Source organism: Podarcis tiliguerta, assembly GCF_965153285.1.
Source record: "Podarcis tiliguerta genome assembly, chromosome: Z".
Taxonomy (NCBI): domain Eukaryota; kingdom Metazoa; phylum Chordata; class Lepidosauria; order Squamata; family Lacertidae; genus Podarcis; species Podarcis tiliguerta.
The window spans coordinates 32,903,935-32,923,003 of NC_139553.1; the positions used below are offsets into that span (position 1 = coordinate 32,903,935).

Below are 19,069 nucleotides of genomic sequence, written 5' to 3' on the forward strand. Positions count from 1 at the left end.
TTGGCACGAGCGGAGCTGGTCTCGATATGAGCATGCGCGAACTGCTCGCGCCCCCTCCCTTCAGACGAAAAACGTAGAGGGGGGATGATATCACCGCAGGCTCCCGAAGAGTAAGCGGGGAACGGAACTGGAGAGCCGCGCATGCTCACAAATGAAAGGGAATGGTGGAAAAAAAATGGGCGGGCTTTTGGTTCAGAGCGGGAGGGGTTCGTTTTACAGTCTCTCCGTCAGGCGGGAGGAAACCTTGTTTTTTATGTCATTGTACTCGCTGTCATTTTTTTCTTTTTCGGTCGTTATTTCACGAATAAATCAAGCAGTTTGCACCATTATAAAATTCAGAAGAATAATCCCATGTGTAAATAAGGCCTTCGTGTAGTTCCACAGAACGCAAGGCAAGGCATACGAAGTGCTTTTGAACATTGAAAATCCCCAAATAAATGCTTTTAACTACTATCGTTTTAAAAACGAAACTGTGATTAGTAACAGTTTTGGGAATTAAAAATTGGTTCGTTCTTGGGGCGCTTAAGCTCTGTTCTGGGTTGAAAACCCAGTGAGACCGCTGAGCCATCTAGTTCTGTATTGTCTGCCATAGCCAACAGCTGTTCTCCAGGATTTCAGAGAGCAGGTTTTTGGAGCTCAGTTTCCCATGAGTTGATTTTAAACTGCTTTTTGCATAATGTGCCTCTACCGGTGGGCCATTCATAAGCCATTTCCTGTTTAGGGTTCTATATTCCATGTAGTCCTGGTTCTTCTAGTAGTTCAATTCAGTTAATTCTGCAACTGTGCAAGTTAGACCGCATCTGCTTTATACATTCAAAGCACCATCATGCCACCTTAAATTATAACAAATTGCGTCTTTGTATTCAATCCCTTCAGTACTTTGGACAGCAGTCTCTAGGCACAGGTCTGTGCTTTAAAGGCACTGTGTCCGAGTGTTTTGTTTTGTTGTCCCAGTGCTTTCTAATTTTGACTAATTTTCAGCATCCCTTTCCAAGGCAAATTTATTTAAGGAGTCCTCTGGCGCTGTGGGTTAAACCACAGAGCCTAGGACTTGCTGATCAGAAGGTCGGCGGTTTGAATCCCTGCGATGGGGTGAGCTTCTGTTCTTCAGTCCCAGCTCCTGCCAACCTAGCAGTTCGAAAGCACATCAAAGTGCAAGTAGATAAATAGGTACCGCTCCAGCGGGAAGGTAAATGGCATTTCTGTGCGCTGCTCTGGTTCGCCAGAAGCGGCTTAGTCATGCTGGCCACATAACCCGGAAGCTGTACGCCAGCTCCCTCGGCCAATAAAGCGAGATGAGCACCACAACCCCAGAGTCGGCTACGACTGGACCTAATGGTCAGGGGTCCCTTTACCTTTACTGTGCATGGCAAAGGCTTGTTGCTGGGACAATAGGAGGCTGTCTTATAGTGAGTCACACTATGGCTCCATCTAGCTCAGTGTTGTCTACAATGGATGGCAAAAACTCTCCAGGGTTTCAGACAGAGGACATTCCACCTGGAGATACAACAGATTGAACTTGAGACCTTCTGAATGTAAGCAGATGCTTTACCACTAAGCTATGGCCCTTCTCCCATTGCTTCTGCCCTGGATGAACTGCAAGCCTATCCTACAGTGCTCTCAAAACTCTTTTGTGGCTACACTCTGCAGGAGGTAATTGGTGGTGGTAGTCGAGCTATCTGAAAAAGTGACTGAAAAAGTCAAGATCCCCATAAGCTTTAAACCCCAGAAATTCTAACAAAATAGTTCAAAATCAACTGGTCTAGAGTAATCATTTGAATTCTTTAATGTTACCATCTGGACATACATGAGCTGGATTCTTCATTGACCTGGGTTTGTTGCCATATTAAGTCTTTAGGTACAGTGCTGTGGGAAGGTCCTGCCTCACAAGCATGCTGTGAATGCATATTCCATATTTTTCCCATCCAACAGTGAAAGGAAGGAAATGTAGACCATGTCTCTCAAGCTTAGCCCATCCCTGCTGTAGATGAATGACCATTGCTTATGGGGCCTCTTCTACCTCTGCAGCATGGAGTCTTAAGAGTTGGTCACACAATCCTTTCACATAGTCATTTTTCAGGTGGAAAATTCACCAGCAGCATTTATTGTGTTGAAGCCCTGATTCTTCCCTTACCCAGGAATATCATCTTAAGGGCTTGTTCTAGTATAACAACCTCAGTACTCAGAGAAGTCACATCAGAGCTCATAGCAAGTTGAAAGAATCCATGGCCCCATATAATTTGAGGGGTTCCTGGCTTACTCCCTCTATCATCCAAGAATAAATAAAAATGTTACTAATAGCAAGCTGGAAGTCACAGGCAGATGCAAGGCATTTCAATCCTAAGTATGTTTCACACACATGAAAATTCAAATATTTACAAAGACATTTTCCTTCAAATTTCAAAAAGTTTATTTTTATAAATTAATGGGGAGGGCAAAGAAAGGGAGGAGGAGGTGGAGAATGCAAACCAGACAATACCAAAAAAGGCAACATACCATTTAAAAACCTTATTTCCCAGGACAGTTTAACCTTTCTGTTTATTTGCCCTCCAAGCTCAACACTAAAACAATTGAAGCAGCTTCTTAACAGGGACCTGACTATGTCTTGGCTCATCAGTAGATTCCCATGTTGGATGGAAAATGAATCCTGTTCTTAGTATCAAGCCCTCACCCACCCACAGTAACCTGTCACTTATTTAAAGTTAGAGTGAATGGATGGCTGAAAAAGCAGTTTTATGTGTAGGCAGACAGTGAGCAGTCCCTGATCTTTTGACAGCAGCAGACAGTGAGAATTGGGAGTAGAAAGGGTTTGGGGAATGACTGCTGGGTTTATTCTTGGGTATACAGCATTCTCTGCTGAGATAGGTGGGTGGGATGCACCACTTGGCTCATTTGAAGCAGGAAAAAAAAAAGTTTGTCACTCCAGTGCTAGATGCTAGGCAAACAGGGGCAAAGTACTGGGAAGGTGAGCAAGCACAGGGTTGGGACTTCCCATGCCTTTTGCCTCTGAAGAATACAGACGGATGCAGAGGCAGTTCAAGTTAAGCAGTTCAGTCTCTCTCACTCACTCACATACACGCACGCACACACCACATGGTACATTTATTCCCCTCTAGAACCATTAAATTAAGTCATGTCTACATGTGTGTGGGACACAGGAGAGAGCAGCTCTAGAGGTTTGGAGTGCACAAGCCAAGCTGTTGTGGAGCCGGCAGATTAAGGTTTTCCCCATGCTCCAAAAGGTAACCCTTTACAAAAACCACAAAAAGAAAAAGAAATGCAAATCTTTTCAGGTTTTGGAGAGAGCTGCTTGGAGGGTCCCCGTGTGTCCCTCATAGGCTTCCCACTAGGACACCTTGATTTTTCCCTTTTCTGGGGCTGCCTCCGCAAGAGGTGGCTGCTCCTCTCCATTCACCGAAAGGGTCTTCTTCTCTGGCAACTGCTCCTCAGGCTGACGGGCGATCAGCAAGCGGCAGGTAAGCAGGATCCCAAAGACCAGGGCATGGGCATAGCGCTTGAGTGGGTCACCCACCAGCTGGTGGAAGAAAAGCACAGCCAGAACAAGCAGCAGCAGCAGAAAGTTAGCCACGTCCTTGGGGCGTCCAGGGACGAGTGTCATGACAATACCGCAGGCCACCTCTAAGGCTCCAATGCTCTTGCGGAGAATGATGGAGCTGACCCCCATCTTCTTAAGCATGGGCAATGCACGGATATAGCTCTTGTAGGCTCGTTTCTGAAATAAAAGCAGCAACAACATGGGATTCAGTACTGATTGGGATCTGACATATAGACACTCCCCCCCATCTAAATATACAGGCGCTAAGTGGAGTACAACTTCTACTTGATTAAAGCTGTGAGAGGAAGATCAGTCTTGCCCATAATAAAGCAAAGCCATTTGTCAGATAAAAAGAAGCTGTTAGAACAGGCAGAGATGGGATTTTTCATCTTATATTCAGTTTCTTCCATCATAGTGTTGAAGAGCTCTCAGTCACCTGTGTCATGCCTTGAGGCAGAGTCTTTCTCCCCTGGCTATTAATAATAGACTATAAAATGTTGTACTGATTAATACAATGAAAATATGTAAACAGGTTATGTAAAAATAATAAAAATAGAATAACATTCAATAACATTTCCTAAAAACCATATGTCACAAATATATGCATGGGGGAAAAAACAAATTACAAAGTAAAACTGAAGTAAGCATGTATGTTTTTATGAGGAATTTAAAAGTCTTTACTGCCTCCAACCTGAGGGAGGGCATTCCAGAGGTTGGGTACTATCACTGAGAAGGCCCATTTCTGCACTGTCACCAAGTGACAATCCACCATTTGTAAAGTGACCTGCAAGGTCTCCTTGGAATATATGAAATATAAGCTTGTTCTGTAACAGAAGAAGTAGCCAGCTACGTAGTGTGGGCCCAAGTTCTCGAAGACTTCAAAAGTCAACAACAAATATTGAACTTGGCTCAATAGCTGCAGCTGCTTCTCCTCCTTCTGCACGTTTTTTCACAAAAGTGACTCAAAGTGACTTACAGAAACAAACATTGTAAACATGTATACAAGCAAGTGTAAAAACATCCTTACATGCCCACAAGTAACATGTAAATCAGGGCTGATCTAGCCCACCTCACTAAAACGATGAGCAGAAGAAGAGGCTGCAAACATACATTACCTTCCAAAATAGGGTTCAAAAGCTGGATGAATAAAAACTGATAGTGGTGGAACCAAGCATGTTTTCCTGGGGAGAATGTTCCACAAAACAGGGAAGCATCACTGATCTCACAGTGCTGATGTAATAATATTTGCGTAGCTAAGTGTCCCACTAAGCATTCTAGCAGCTACATTTTGCACTAACTGGAGCTTCTGAACCAAGTACAAGGGTAGCCCCTCCTATAGCACATTACAGTAGTCTAATGATGAGGTTACCAACATATAGTCCATTGTGGCAAGACTATCCCTGTTCAGGAACTGTCAAAGCTGGTAATGGAAACTTCAAGCCACTGAGTTCATCTGAGCCAATAGTGATGGAGATGAATGGAGTGCCCCCAAACACCTTCCTCTGCAGAGGGATTGCAACCCCACCTACAGCACACAACCCACTTTTGATACCTGAAAACTGCCTACCTGTAGGGTCTACAATCCATCTTTTCAAAATTTAATCCCATAGCACTGAATCCCCATTCACTTAACCACTAAATAATATAAAGGTAGATTTCAGAGCTAGAGAGGTGTTTTGGATATTTAGGGAGGCAGCATATGAATACAAAGTGCATTATTATTATTGTTGTTGTTGTTGTTGCCATTCTGCTTTTTTACTAATGTATTCAGAGTGGCTAACAACAAATAACACGAATGAGGAACCTATGGCCCTCCAAAAGTTGCTGGACTGCAACTTGTATCATCTTTGATCACTGACTGTTATTGTTAAGGCTAAGAGTTGTAGCCTAGCAACATTTGGAGGACCTCAAGTTCCCTTTAGAAAAATTGTTTTTGTCAGATACCAATGTATGCAGATTTAAATAAAGAAATTCCCCGATTTAAAATAATTGGTAAAGGTAAAGGGACCCCTGACCATTAGGTCCAGTTGTGGCCGACTCTGGGGTTGCAGCACTCATCTTGCTTTACTGGCCAAGGGAGCTGGCGTTTGTCCACAGACAGCTTCCAGGTCATGTGGCCAGCATGACTAAGCCGCTTCTGGTGAACCAGAGCAGCGCACGGAAACGCTGTTTGCTTTCTCGCTGGAAGGTACTTGCACTCTGAGGTGCTTTTGAACTGCTAGGTTGACAGAATCAAGGACCGAGCAATGGGAGCTCACCCCGTCGCGGGGATTTGAACCACTGACCCTCTGATCAGCAAGTCCTAGGCTCTGTGGTTTAACCCACAGTGCCACCCGCGTCCTTTTTGAAGTTCCTACAATTAAGCAACTAACAGTACAAACCTAAACATGTTTACTCATAAGTAAGTCCAATGGAGTTCAGTAGGGCTTACTTTCATGTACGTGGAACTAGTATTGCAGCCTAAGATTTATTTTGCTGATTTAATCAGATTAACTCCCATACAGTATTCCCAAAACAATAGATTTTTTTTCCCCTGTCCTTGGTTTGCATTGCATTGTATTTCTCTTCTTGATTAATTTTGTCCCCAACAACAACAAAAAAAGAGGTACCAGTTTCTAAACTGACCAGGAAAACAACCTTTTGATCGGGAAGCCTTATCCCCATTTCAGGAAAAAGGAAACTGGCTGCCCTACAGATTGTTGTTCATTCTACACATGCTCAGAATCACTAACATCCTCATTTCACATTGCTAGTGTTATAAGAATTTTATGGTCATATATATATAAAATAAATGTTCATAACTGTATATATAAACCACATGTCTGAAACCCCATAGAAAAGGTCCTGAACAAATTGATCTCAACTACTTCTCTGCAAGGTCAAAGTGGGAAACCTCCCCATTGTCTCTTTCCTCACAAATCCTGTCCTCACAAATCCTGTCTTAAGGGCACATTCAAGATATGAACAGGGTGTGAGCCTGTGACCTAGATTCAGGAATTAAGTAGTTATAATAACAAAGGAGTGGTCAAAATCCATATAATGCAATCAGGTAACTTGCCAGACAGGAGATAAACAACACACTCAGATTTCTGTTGTAGACCGCCTTTTCTGTGATGTAGGTATGATGTGACGGGGTGAGCTCCCGTTGCTCGGCCCCTGCTCCTGCCAACCTAGCTGTTCGAAAGCACGTCAAAGTGCAAGTAGATAAATAGGTACAGCTCTGGCGGGAAGGTAAATGGTGTTTTTGTGTGCTGCTCTGGTTCGCCAGAAGCAGCTTAGTCATGCTGGCCACATGACCCGGAAGCTGTACGCCGGCTCTCTCGGCCAGTAAAGCGAGATGAGTGCCACAACCCCAGAGTCAGCCACGACTGGACCTAACAGTCAGGGGTCTCTTTACCTTTACCTAGGTATGATGTATCTGGGGGGTGGTATTGGGCTATACCCCTTCTGTGATGTATGTATGATGTTTCTGGGGGTAGTCTTGGACTCCAGGATGGGTAATTTAAAATGTCTATATAAGGGCGGGCACACCATTGTTCTGGGTCCTCCTCGTCTCTCTTGTGTGTGGGGGAGAACCCTGTTGCAGCAGTTAATAAAGATCAGGCTTACTAGCTGCTTTGCTTCTCAATATTCTCTGGTTGGTCTCTGTTATTTTCTCCTGCCGATAAAGAACCTACAGAAGGACTCTATATGGGCTCTTGGGTACCCCATAATGGGAAAGGAGCAGTTTTATTTCTTATAACACTAGGTCAAACAAGATGCAGACACACAAACCCCACAGCACATATACAACTGAAATTATTCAACAACATCTACCATGTGTGGGTCCACCATCCACTATCCACCATCCATCACCCACTATCCACCATCCAGGTCTGAAAACAGAGGAAGGAGATTAGAAGCTTAACACCTTACCCTACAGTGGACTACACATCCACGCCTGGTAGAATCTGTCTAAGTTTGTTCTCTCACACATACACACAATCACCTTGGGGGGGAAGTGGCCAGATGCTTTCAAGTTGGTATGTAAGTACAGGTAGGGCCACCTTGCGTGGCAAGGTCCCCCCCCCCCCCCAACCTGGGATGTTGGAATAAAGACACATGAAAGAGTATTTTGGGTTAATGGGTGAAAAAGGCCACAACATTATTGGTTATAGAATGCGAGTGGTATTGGCTTAGGCATTGGAAACCACACGACTATATCTGACTCCTGTGCATCCACAGGAAGTCTTGGAAGGGTTAACCACCAGTAGGGGGTGCCCTGCTGATGCACATCAACTAGGAACTCCCCCAGGGTGACCGCTAGGTGTTGTGCCATGGCCCTAGCTCCCTGTCTGGGGCTTTGGACAGAGACCACATCCCTCAGATTCCTTTAACAGAATACCCTTGAATTAGGAGGGGTAGGTGATGGCCACTACCTCCCCTCCCCTTCAACCAAACACTCCAATGCCTAACCGCCAAACCTTACAAAGTTGTGACGATTTGCTACGAGGTAGGCAAAAAGCCAAATGGCCGGTGCCAATTTGCCAAGTGGAAAAAATTCCTACTAGGCCCCTTTGACAGGTGACCATCCGAGGTCCATAGCAAGGACAAGAGATAAAGAGCCTAACCTTAGGGAGGGAGGGCAAGAGAACTGAGCAAGCAGGAAGAAAAGGGGGCGAGTCCTCGGTCATGGGCAGTTTAAATAGCCCGCGCCATGCCAGGGACTGTCCGGATTGGTCGGCCAGGGATGACACGGCCGAGGACGCCCCCAATGGCACAGGGGCTATCTCTCCCTGTGTGTGTGGGTAGGGCTTGGTCCCAGCCTGCAACGTCATTTCCTCGGGAACGGGAAATGGTTTCCCCAAATCTCTCTTATTTTCTCTCGCAAAGCTTCCTATGACTCGTAAGAGTTAAGGTGTACATTTTAAACTATGGCGTGGAAAGTCAAACATCTATCGAGGCAAGCTTTTCAGTTTATTCTGATATGGACACTTTTAATTTTTATATGTTACCAGCTGTATGTGAAACTCAAACTTCAAAGCAGATAGACATAGCAACATTGAGTGCATATTTATGCCTGCCCCTGTCTTCTCCCTACAGATGCAAGTCACAGAGGTGCCAGCACAAAATAATGTGAGGTTGAATTTAGTAGAGGGGTGTCCATTTCATTTTAATTATTAAACTCTTAATTTTGTTTTATTAATTTATTAATATCACATTTGTTTTGCTATTCACACTGTTGTTTAGTATTATTTGTTGTTGCTTCTTGCAACAACATTAATTGGATTATTAATTTATTTGGATGACTTTGTATGTTTTTATTGTTTAAACTTATGCTAATAAAGGTAAAACAACAACAACAGAGGTCCTTTAGGAGGCTGTCGTATTCTTTCCCCAGAAAGCCTTGGATTTTTTGATGGTCAACACACACAAAAATAGTTGACTGCACTGAAGGCTGCCATTCCCACCCCACTCCATCTCCAAATGTCCTGGTATGACGAAATTGTGGGATAACCAGCCTCATATAACCAACATAGGTAAAGGTAAAGGGACCCCTGACCATTAGGTCCAGTCATGACCAACTCTGGGGTTGTGGTGCTCATCTTGCTTTATTGGCCGAGAGAGCCGGCGTACAGCTTTCGGGTCATGTGGCCAGCATGACTAAGCGAACCAGAGCAGCGCACAGAAACGCCGTTTACCTTCCCGCCGGAGCGGTACCTATTTATCTACTTGCACTTTGACGTGCTTTTGAACTGCTAGGTTGGCAGGAGCAGGGACCAAGAAATGGGAGCTCACCCTGTCTCGGGGGTTCAAACTGCCGACCTTCTGATTGGCAAGACCTAGGCTCTGTGGTTTAACCCACAGCGCCACCTGCGTCCCATATAACCAATATACTTAAGTCTAATTAATGCATGAAGGGGTTAAGACCGTAGAGTAAGCTGTCCTGCCAGGCTTAGCTAGATGAACTTCCCTTACCTTAGGAGGAAATGGGCAATCAAGCCTATCGTTCACCCTCCAATCTACCTGTGAAGCTCACCTTGTGTAGAGGTTTGAGCTGGTTGCTCCAAATTCAGACTGCATGGCTCTCACAAGCCATTCTTGAGTTCTGATACAAATAATTTAGGAACTTTCATCACCATAACTAAGCCAAGTTTTACACAACTTTTTCTAAATGCTGTATGGAAAAGCACATAAACCTGACCTTTGGAGAGCTTGTAAGTATACTATTTTTAACTTTCCAAATGTGTGGTCTTTTTCTATGCTGGGGGAAGAAACTTTGGAAGGAACTCATAAGGGGATATTTTAAAGGTCTAACAGCCTATATTTCCACACTTTACTTTGCAGCATGTTTTGTGATTTTAAATTTCTGTTGGGGGTTCTCTCATCAAATTTGGATTTACCTCAAACTTGGATCTGGGCATCCAGAAATTCTTCTTTGGGCCTATATTTTTTTCCTTGAACCAACACGAATATCTGCAGAATCTGGGAAAATAGATTGGCAGCTACCTGAAGGCATTAGTACCAAAAAAGGTGAGGCGCAGGGATGAAGTCACAAAAAGTAGCACCATTAGGCCTCCTTTCATTCAACTGTCACCTGGGAGCAGCCATTCCATCAGCCTACTCAATGGGAGAGGTGAGAAGCAGAGCTCACTCCAAGAGCTCTATTGTGACAGACAAGCTCCATCAGGCACCTCCAAACCCTGAACTGGGCCAGTTACTAGTTATAAGAACAAGTGTTCAAGAGCTGATGCCTGAATCTGATTCCCCGTCTCATCTTCCCTCCATGCCCCTTTTCTCTTGTGTGCTGTGTTTCTTTATATTGTAAGCCTGTGGGCAGGGGTTCTCTTGTTTTAGGGCCCATCCATGCTTCTGTTTGTCCTGAATTTTGAAGTGACTTTGGTTCCGAGAGGTGGGTTGGGTTTTTTTGGCCTGCCACTATTTACTGCTGAATTGGAAAAACTTCATTCCGCTGATGGATGCTTGATCTGATTCCGCAACAAACACGAGACAAACACAAGGGTGCATAGGCTGTGGGTTAAACCACAGAGCCTAGGACTTGCCGATCAGAAGGTCGGCGGTTTGAATCCCTGCGATGGGGTGAGCTGCCGTTGCTCGGTCCCTGCTCCTGCCAACCTAGCAGTTCGAAAGCATGTCAAAGTGCAAGTAAATAAATAGGTACCGCTCTGGTGGGAAGGTAAACGACGTTTCCGTGCGCTGCTCTGGTTCGCCAGAAGCGGCTTAGTCATGCTGGCCACATGACCCGGAAGCTGTACACCGGCTCCCTCGGCCAATAAAGCGAAATGAGCGCGCAACTCCAGAGTCGGTCACGACTGGACCTAATGATCAGGGGTCCCTTTACCTTTACTTAAGCCACCCTAGGGGCCTTTTTATCTAAAGATATGGGGAAATGAATGCTATGAATGAATGAACGAACAAAATTAGCTCTATCTATTACTCTTGGCATTCATTTAAGAAGAAAATGGCACTGATTCCGTTAAGTTCTTCATTAGTTATGAAATAATGCATACCACTCATTTGGGGGAACCTTTGACTTTCTCACTTGGAGAAAGCTCCCCAAATGTAACACACACATCATAGGAGTAATCAGAAGGAAGAAATTATCTGAAAGGAGAGTTAGGGGTCAAGAGTAACAGTCAGAGCAATACTACACTCTCTGCCAATGTTTGAAATTAGCCAGGTGCGAGGAGCATTTTGCACCTGGATTTCGACCATTTGCGAATAAGTGAAGATACCTGGGTGCCAGGATGGCACCTGATACCTTCACCATCTGAGGATCATTGTATCTGGACTGTTTTACATTTTTTTCTGCACAATCAGAATGAATTTCTGGAACCAACTTGCTTTTTCTGTGCAGCCAGAGCAGGAGCAATCACCATTAAGAAAAAGAGGTTCGAATATATACATGGACTATCCCTGGTTTAAATGACTTTTCTTCTTTAAGTTCTCAAAGTTCTTAAACTAGCTCAAGGTTGTCATCTGAACTAGCCAGTTGTTTTACTGAGAATCAATCACAGCCAGTCCATCATTTGAAATATAAGATTTCAGAACCATTTTGCTCAAACATGGCAACTAGCGACTGCAACCTGTTTTAGTGAATGCAACCTTGGTTTAAGGTTCTAACACTGCTCTATGCCACCTTTCTTATCTGAAAGTTACAAGTTCAAACTGAAAAGCAGACCATGTTGCAAATTCCAAGCATCAGTTTAGTTGGGTACAGTGGTACCTCGGGTTAAGTACTTAATTTGTTCCGGAGGTCCGTTCTTAATCTGAAACTGTTCTTAACCTGAAGCACCACTTTAGCTAATGGGGCTTCCTGCTGCCGCTGCGCCGCCACTGCACGATTTCTGATCTTATCCTGAGGCAAAGTTCTTAACCTGAAGCACTATTTCTGGGTTAGCGGAGTGTGTAACCTGAAGCGTATGTAACCTGAGGTACCACTGTATCTTGCTTATAAGGAAAATAATGGGCAGCCGGAAAATAATGGGCATTATTTCTATTAATATTGATATTATTATTATTTCTATTAATATCGATTTTGATTTTATTTTTATTATTATTAATGAGATTAGGATTGTTAGTAAAAGGAAAAAGCAAACTAAGACATACGTTGCATGATTTTCAAAATAAGATACAAAGAGGGGAGATGCAGAAGAATAGGAAAGCAGGGAGATAAAATCTGCAGCTGGCTCTTCTGAGATATTGTTAAAACCAAAGTTGTCTAACCATAATTCTAGACAGTAACATAACAGATGAAAAGGGTTGTTTTTGTGTGCATTTGTTTAAAGGGCCATCACAAAAACCCCCATTAAACCAAAGACTGTGTTGATGAGGTCACTGATGCTAGAGATACTGAAATCTCATTAATAAGAGGGTAAGGGTAGAAAGGGTAAGAAATGAAGTACAGTGCTGATGAGATTTGTGCTTTACAGCCAGCCTGACATAACTGAACATTCCTATGGCTGCCCTTTACTCAAGGGTTCCAGGAGTATTTTGCCAGTCCTTCAAGGAGGCAGCTTGGCACAAGCAGAGTGGAGGAGACCCATATCCCCCCGATATTCCAGATTGTGCAGCAAGGCAAGGAAAAATTAGAACATGTCAGAAAGTTCCATAGTTGTTTCTTAGGACTTCCAAGGAACTCTAGCCATTTTCATAAAGAAATAATGTATCTAGGATAGATGGGCAAAACATCGCTGAGGTGGTAGCAGCAGGAAGACTAAATGATGGGCAGTCTCACTTTGGTTTCCTGCATCGCAACATAGGTGGGGCTCGCTGGTGGATTAATTATAGGCAAGAAACAGGAGGAAATGGAAGCATGTTGACTAACTGGAAGACTGGCACCATCTCAGCCAGAAATCCCAGGTTTATGAAGGACCCACATTTGTCATTTTCCAGAACCTTCTCTTGGGAAAGAAATTAGAGGGCAGGCAGCGGACAAAACCATATTACCCTTTGACAGAGTTGACCCAATACATTTTGGTACTTTTCAGCAAAATATCCACAATACCCCACAGAGTGGCAATATGCTAAATAATTTTACAGTTTGTGGCCTTTAAATGGTACTCAGAATTCATGCCCTGACATGAGCTGCCTCGTTCTGTTGGGCTGGTTCTGTCCTTCGCCTGGGAAGGTGATCCACTTTAGATCATTTTGAGGAGAGGGAACAGGGATCCAGTGCCCTGTGTTACCTTGCTCACAATCCTAAAAAAAACACTTGGGACTGCCACCCTCCACGCCACTTCACTTGATGGGGAAAATGCATCTGTGTCGTGATTGAGTCTTCTCAGATCAGATACATTTATCTTTTTGCAGAGCTCTCTGCCCATCCTGTTCACCCCTCTTCCAGCAGCCCTTCTCAATTTATAGGTGTTTTTGCTGTGGGGGTGGAGGGCAGCTTTAGAAATGAATGCCACAGGAGCCAAACCACCAGCTAACAAGAAATATAATTTCAGCAGCCGCAAAGGGAGGCTCAGGTTTCTTGATCTCTATCCCCAGCCAAATAAGGATGAGGATGTCATTCTGTGGTACCCATTTGCTTCCCTTCTCCCACCCTTGGCACATTCACAGCAACAGCTGCCTTCTTTTTACATGGCTGATGCTACTTGCAAATAGAAACAGACAGCAGCGGCTGCAAGAGGATGAATGCCAGCCAGTGCTGGCAGTAAGATGTCTCCCACCCCAGATGTACTACTCACCATCTCATTGTAGGCATCTCTGCTGAGCCTGGGGGTCAGTTTGATGGTCCCCATAAAGACGAAGAAGAGCCCCAAGGCTACCGAGAGGGCTACAATTGTTATAGTCCTGGGAGAGGCCATCGGGTCTGGTCCTACCGTGGTTTGGCTCCCTGGCTGTGTAAGAGATGGTCAGTCACCATTGAAGGAGATCAGGAGAGGAAGGCTGCAGAGGCAAGGGAAGATGACAAAAGAGAGAAGCAATTCTGCCTCTCCTGTTCAGCAGCCTCTGGGTCCTAATGCCCCACGTTCCCGACAACAGCAAGGCGACATCTGTTACGGAACGGGCAGGGAAATATTATGGACAAAAAGCCAGGATGTTGCTATAGCACTCCTGTTCCAAAGCTATTTGCAAACCTTTGTGAATTCTACAACAGCTCCTGTCCCCAAAAGGCAATATGCAAAATAGCCTAATACACACACCGACTGCTGCATTACGTTTCATAGCGGCAACCTCTCCTCTTTCTAATAATGTGATGGTTAGATCTTGCATTTCCAAACCTGTCTCTATTCCAACCCCCCCCAACACCCCCCCCCATTGTAACATGCCACAAATGTCTGCTATTCCAAGCTCTCTCCGCCCCATTTATTATTTTTAATGCTTGGGGGAACCTCAGGAGCTATTCAAATCTAAGATGCAGTACAGTGTAGACATGAAGGCATTTAGGAGCTTCAACTAGCTAGCTGCTCAAGAATCTCTGTCTAGCACAAGGAAATTGTCTCACGATTTATTCTCCTTCTTCCAATACCTTAGCTGGCTACTATGCTCTTCCTATCTTCCCACGACGTTGAACAAACAATCACACCTCAATTCCTCATCCATGCACATATTTGTGCTGAATACCATTTGGAGTAGGAATTTTGCTCTTCTTTAAATTGGCAGCGTTAACAGCTCCCCAACATTGAGCTCCAAATATCTTCAGTATACATTATACAGGGCTATAGCTGCATAATTACTGAGATAATGACCTCTCAAGTGTTATATACACATTAAGTATGATGATGATGATGATGATGAAGGAGTATTGCTGCAGGGAAATCCCAAAGAGTGGTTGGAGAGATATATGAATGCTAACAAACGTTTCAGTTTTGCCACTCCTCTGCAACCAATAAATTCTTGAGGACCAAAAGCAGATTTTCAGTACGTTCATTAACAACCTGACTGCAATCTGGGGTCAGCTTCAGCTCTTTCTCCCATTTGTTTTGGCAGAACTTGCACAAGAGGGTGTCTTGGTCTATTGCATCAATAATTTAGAAGACACCTTGCCAATTTCAAGTGGGCACTATTTCTGATTAGTGTGTTCAGAAAAAGAGTGTTGGTGAAGAATTATTACAGGGTTGATTGCAGCAGATGAAAACTTTTATTTCTGAAGCTCCTAAAAAACAGGGCCAGCCACTGCACCAACTTGATATTTAAAAAAAGATATTTTGCCCTGTTTTACAACCAATATGATCAAAGTTATATAGAACCAGGCTACTGGCCCATCTAGTCAGTATGGTCTACTGTTCTGGCTTACTATAGTGGCAGGCTTTCCTACCTCTCCCTACATGATCCCCTTTAATTGGAGATCCCAAGACTGAATTTGTAATCTCATACATCAAAGGAAACTGTCCAGGCCAGACCAGATCTGTGTGCAGCCTTAGCTAGAGAGATATCCAGTCTGAAGCCTCTGTAGTCAAGCGTAGTCTGTAGGAGGATCTGCTCTGTTTTGATCATGGAGGGACAGGAAACAGGATCCTTCCTCCAGTGAACTCAAGGCAGCATACAAGTTTCCCCCCATCTTTTATCCACATAACAATCCTGTAATGTTGGCTGGCTGAGAGGTGGTGACGTGCCCCACTCAGGTCCACAGCTGATTTTATACATAGCCCAGCCAATCAAGATGCCTCTTACAGACTGCCTATCATGCAGACTGGAGCTGGGCTTTACTGTTAACTCCACTGAACTCAATGGAAGGAGTGTATGCAGGAAAGCCTACTGGGGGTGTGGATATATTCCCCAATAAATCCCGCTGCATTAAATGGCAGTGGGATGGGCTAGATAACATTGGAAGATGCTCCCCAACTATGCAGTTGTTCCTGCGTAGCTTTGAGGTTCTAGGTTAATTATACAGATTTGAGATTTGCAGTTGGTAGCATTAGCTATGCTGTTTGACATCTAAAGAGTGGGTGGGAATTTTTAAAACGTGGATGAGGTTGACACTTTTTGAGCAGCAACATATGGTTGCAATCTCTGGAACGCTTTAGGGAGGATTAACTGGAATGCATCCTCATTTTTCTCCGCCACCACATTACTAGGGTGGTTTTCAATTTTTATGTCTCCGGTATCTTGGTATAGTGTTGAAAATTCTAGGGTCTTCACAATTAAAGTGCTTGATTGCTCTATTGAAACAAATCCACTTTTTAAAAATACAGTAGTACCTCGGGTTAAGTACTTAATTTGTTCCGGAGGTCCGTACCTAACCTGAAACTGTTCTTAACCTGAAGCACCACTTTAGCTAATGGGGCCTCCTGCTGCTGCTGCGCCACAGGAGCATGATTTCTGTTCTTATCCTGAAGCAAAGTTCTTAACCTGAAGCACTATTTCTGGGTTAGCGGAGTCTGTAACCTAAAGTGTATGTAACCTGAAGTGTATGTAACTGAGGTACCACTGTAAAAAAAAAAAAGACTTTCTGCACTTTGGAAAGTGACAGGGAAATGCACTGAAAATTGTAGAATGAACTAATGATTAATAAGAAGACATACAAACACCCCACAAGCAAATCAGGATGAATGCTCATTGTTGGATAAGCACACTGCAAGCAAATCAGAACAAATGCTCAAAAAACACGGGACACAGTCTATCCACTATGTAAGCTTTACGCAAGCAAAGCAGCATGAATGCTGAACAAAATTGTCATCTGTAGGATTCCTTAAACTAAGAGAAGAATCTAATCTGATTACTATATGTGGGTTACATGCAAGTAAAGGTAAAGGTAAAGGTACCCCTGCCAGTACGGGTCCATGGGGTCACAAAGAGTCGGACATGACTAAACGACAACAACAATTTGGTACTTGAACCCACAACCCTGAGATTAAGAATCTCATGCTCTACCGACTGATCTATCCAGCATATTACCGGAATAAATTATGCAAAAAGGTATGGTTTGCATGCATTGTACAATCTGGTTGCTTTTAAAAATAATAATTCTGGGGGCTATTTCCTTCCACACATTCTGAATTTCTTTTCTCTCCCCCATCCCCCAGTTCCCTCCTCTCCTAGATTTGCATTCAGAGGTGTACTTAGGGTCCCTTGCGCCCTTGGCAAGGAGCTGTATTGATGCCCCCCCCCATGAAAAAAATCTTTCCTGCAACAGCTGCATTATTTGTCTAAAAATTACTGCTAAAATGAAATTAACTACTGTTGATTTAGTTGTGAATTCTTAAATTCCATTGATTAAATGTGTCGTGTAATTTAATGGTGTAAATAATAAATAAATAAATGAAGCAAGTTCATGGTCCCTGGTAGAGTTAATACACTCATGTCTAGCACCCTGTTTTAACACTCCAAGCCTTGATTAAATTCTAACACCTACTCGACCCAGGAATTTAGGGTGTCTGGCACCCGCAAACTCATAACACTGTAAATTCTATATGAGGAAATTGTGGTTTTCCAGATATTGGGACTCCAACTCTCATCAGTCCTAAAAATCATGTCCAGTGATGATGGGAGTTGGGAGTCCAGCATTTGGAGGGCTACAAATTCCCCATCTTGGATATAGACTAACAGTTTCTGACTTCCAAACTAAAATGACAACATTTCCACACAAGAGGGAGGTGTGAGCAAGGAAAAGCAAGGTTTGCAGAAGTGCAAAAAAAATGTTTTTAAATCCCCTGGAAAAGGACTGAGCCACAGAATGCTGACTGAGTGTTGGAGGGGGAAATCCTAGGAAACTGGGTTGGGCGGGGGGGAGAGATAGAATGGGATATTCTGAGAGAGGCCATGGCCGGCTGGCTGGTTGGAACACTGGCACACACCACATGTTAACATTTTGCTGCATGTCCAACTTGTTCGTTTATATTTGTGTCGTTTCCAGCCTTTCTCTACTGGCAGGCACATGATGCGGTGTGTGAATGCCTACTAGCCTACTGCACAAAGGCAGAACTGACATTTGTTGCCCCACTCACTATTGCCTCTGGACCCGACCACCGCTGACAGACCATGGGTTGTCCTATTGGATACCAAGAAGCCAATCAGAGCTCATGGAGTGTTAATCAATCAGGAGGGAGTGGAAATTTTTTAAAAATAGAACTGGACTGTTAAACTGCCAGATAGGGCAAACCGGATTATTTCCCTGAAGAGAACGAAAAGATCCTAGAAGCGGCTATTGTTGGACCCATAAGCTCCCCAGCCAGAGACACAGTGGATTTTAGGAACCATCTACAAACACACAAAATATTACCTGCCCAAACAGCCATTAGAAAGCAACACAAAAATATATTTAGTTTTTAAAGTCTAAACTTTATCATGGCTCAGGATTCAAGCCATCCTAGTGCAGTTCTTATAGCCATTCCAAAAAGACGCTTGTCAGGGTGTGCTTTAACTGAGAGGCTGGAGGATCAGGGTGCAGGATCCAGACTCACCCTAATGCAGGGCACTTGCCATCCCAATGCTAACGCTTTCTTGCCTGAATGAGCCGAACAAAATAACACAACACGATGGCCAATAACAATGGCACTAAACACTATTTATAGACTAATACAAATGATCAGGAATTGCAACCAAAGTCTCTACATCTTCTTCACCAGTGGCAGTAGAATAATTCAAAAGTTTGATATATACATAATCTGTCACCAAATATCGCCGGAACAGTTTCTGAATAACCAATCTGTTTCATTAGATGCTTCATCAGCCAATCTTGATCAATTCCTCATCAGCCAGACTTGTAAGAATTAATGTGAGAAAGATTGTATTAGTCTATAAATAGTTATTTTGTTCAACTCTTTCTTGCCTGGCTGCTTGTGGAAGGCCCCTAAAGCCCGTCCTCTGGGCAACCCCAATTTCTCTGAGCCGCACACATCCTGAAATGCAATGTTTACCTGTAGCCAACCAAAAGGGCACCAATGCCTTTCAATGGCCATCCGGCATCATTCACTTTCAGCCTGTCTCCTTGCCTCAAATGTGACTGGCAATGCAGTTCTGGATTTATCTAGGCAGGGCTCCAGATGAGCCTTGAGAGTGATCACTCCCAGCCAGGTAAGTGGGTTCAGGACAGCAGCCTTGGCGTTCTGAGGCTGGACT

The 19,069-nt window shown here is 43.9% G+C and overlaps 1 protein-coding gene across 2 annotated transcripts; it reads right to left on the bottom strand.

Annotated features, from left to right (window-relative positions):
• Positions 1-1,763: 1,763 nt before the first annotated feature.
• TMEM35A (transmembrane protein 35A) lies at positions 1,764-19,004 on the bottom strand. 2 transcript variants are annotated; one of them, XM_083424367.1, is made up of 3 exons: positions 18,868-19,004; positions 13,753-13,954; positions 1,764-3,733 (listed from the first exon to the last, which is right to left on the bottom strand). In XM_083424367.1, the coding sequence occupies exons 2-3, from the start codon at positions 13,870-13,872 to the stop codon at positions 3,347-3,349; spliced, it is 507 nt and encodes a 168-aa protein (XP_083280493.1). In that variant the 5' UTR covers positions 13,873-13,954; positions 18,868-19,004; the 3' UTR covers positions 1,764-3,346. The 2 variants fall into 2 exon arrangements, with proteins under 2 accessions (XP_083280493.1, XP_083280494.1); XM_083424368.1 differs by lacking the exon at positions 18,868-19,004 and adding an exon at positions 14,538-14,649.
• Positions 19,005-19,069: the final 65 nt, after the last annotated feature.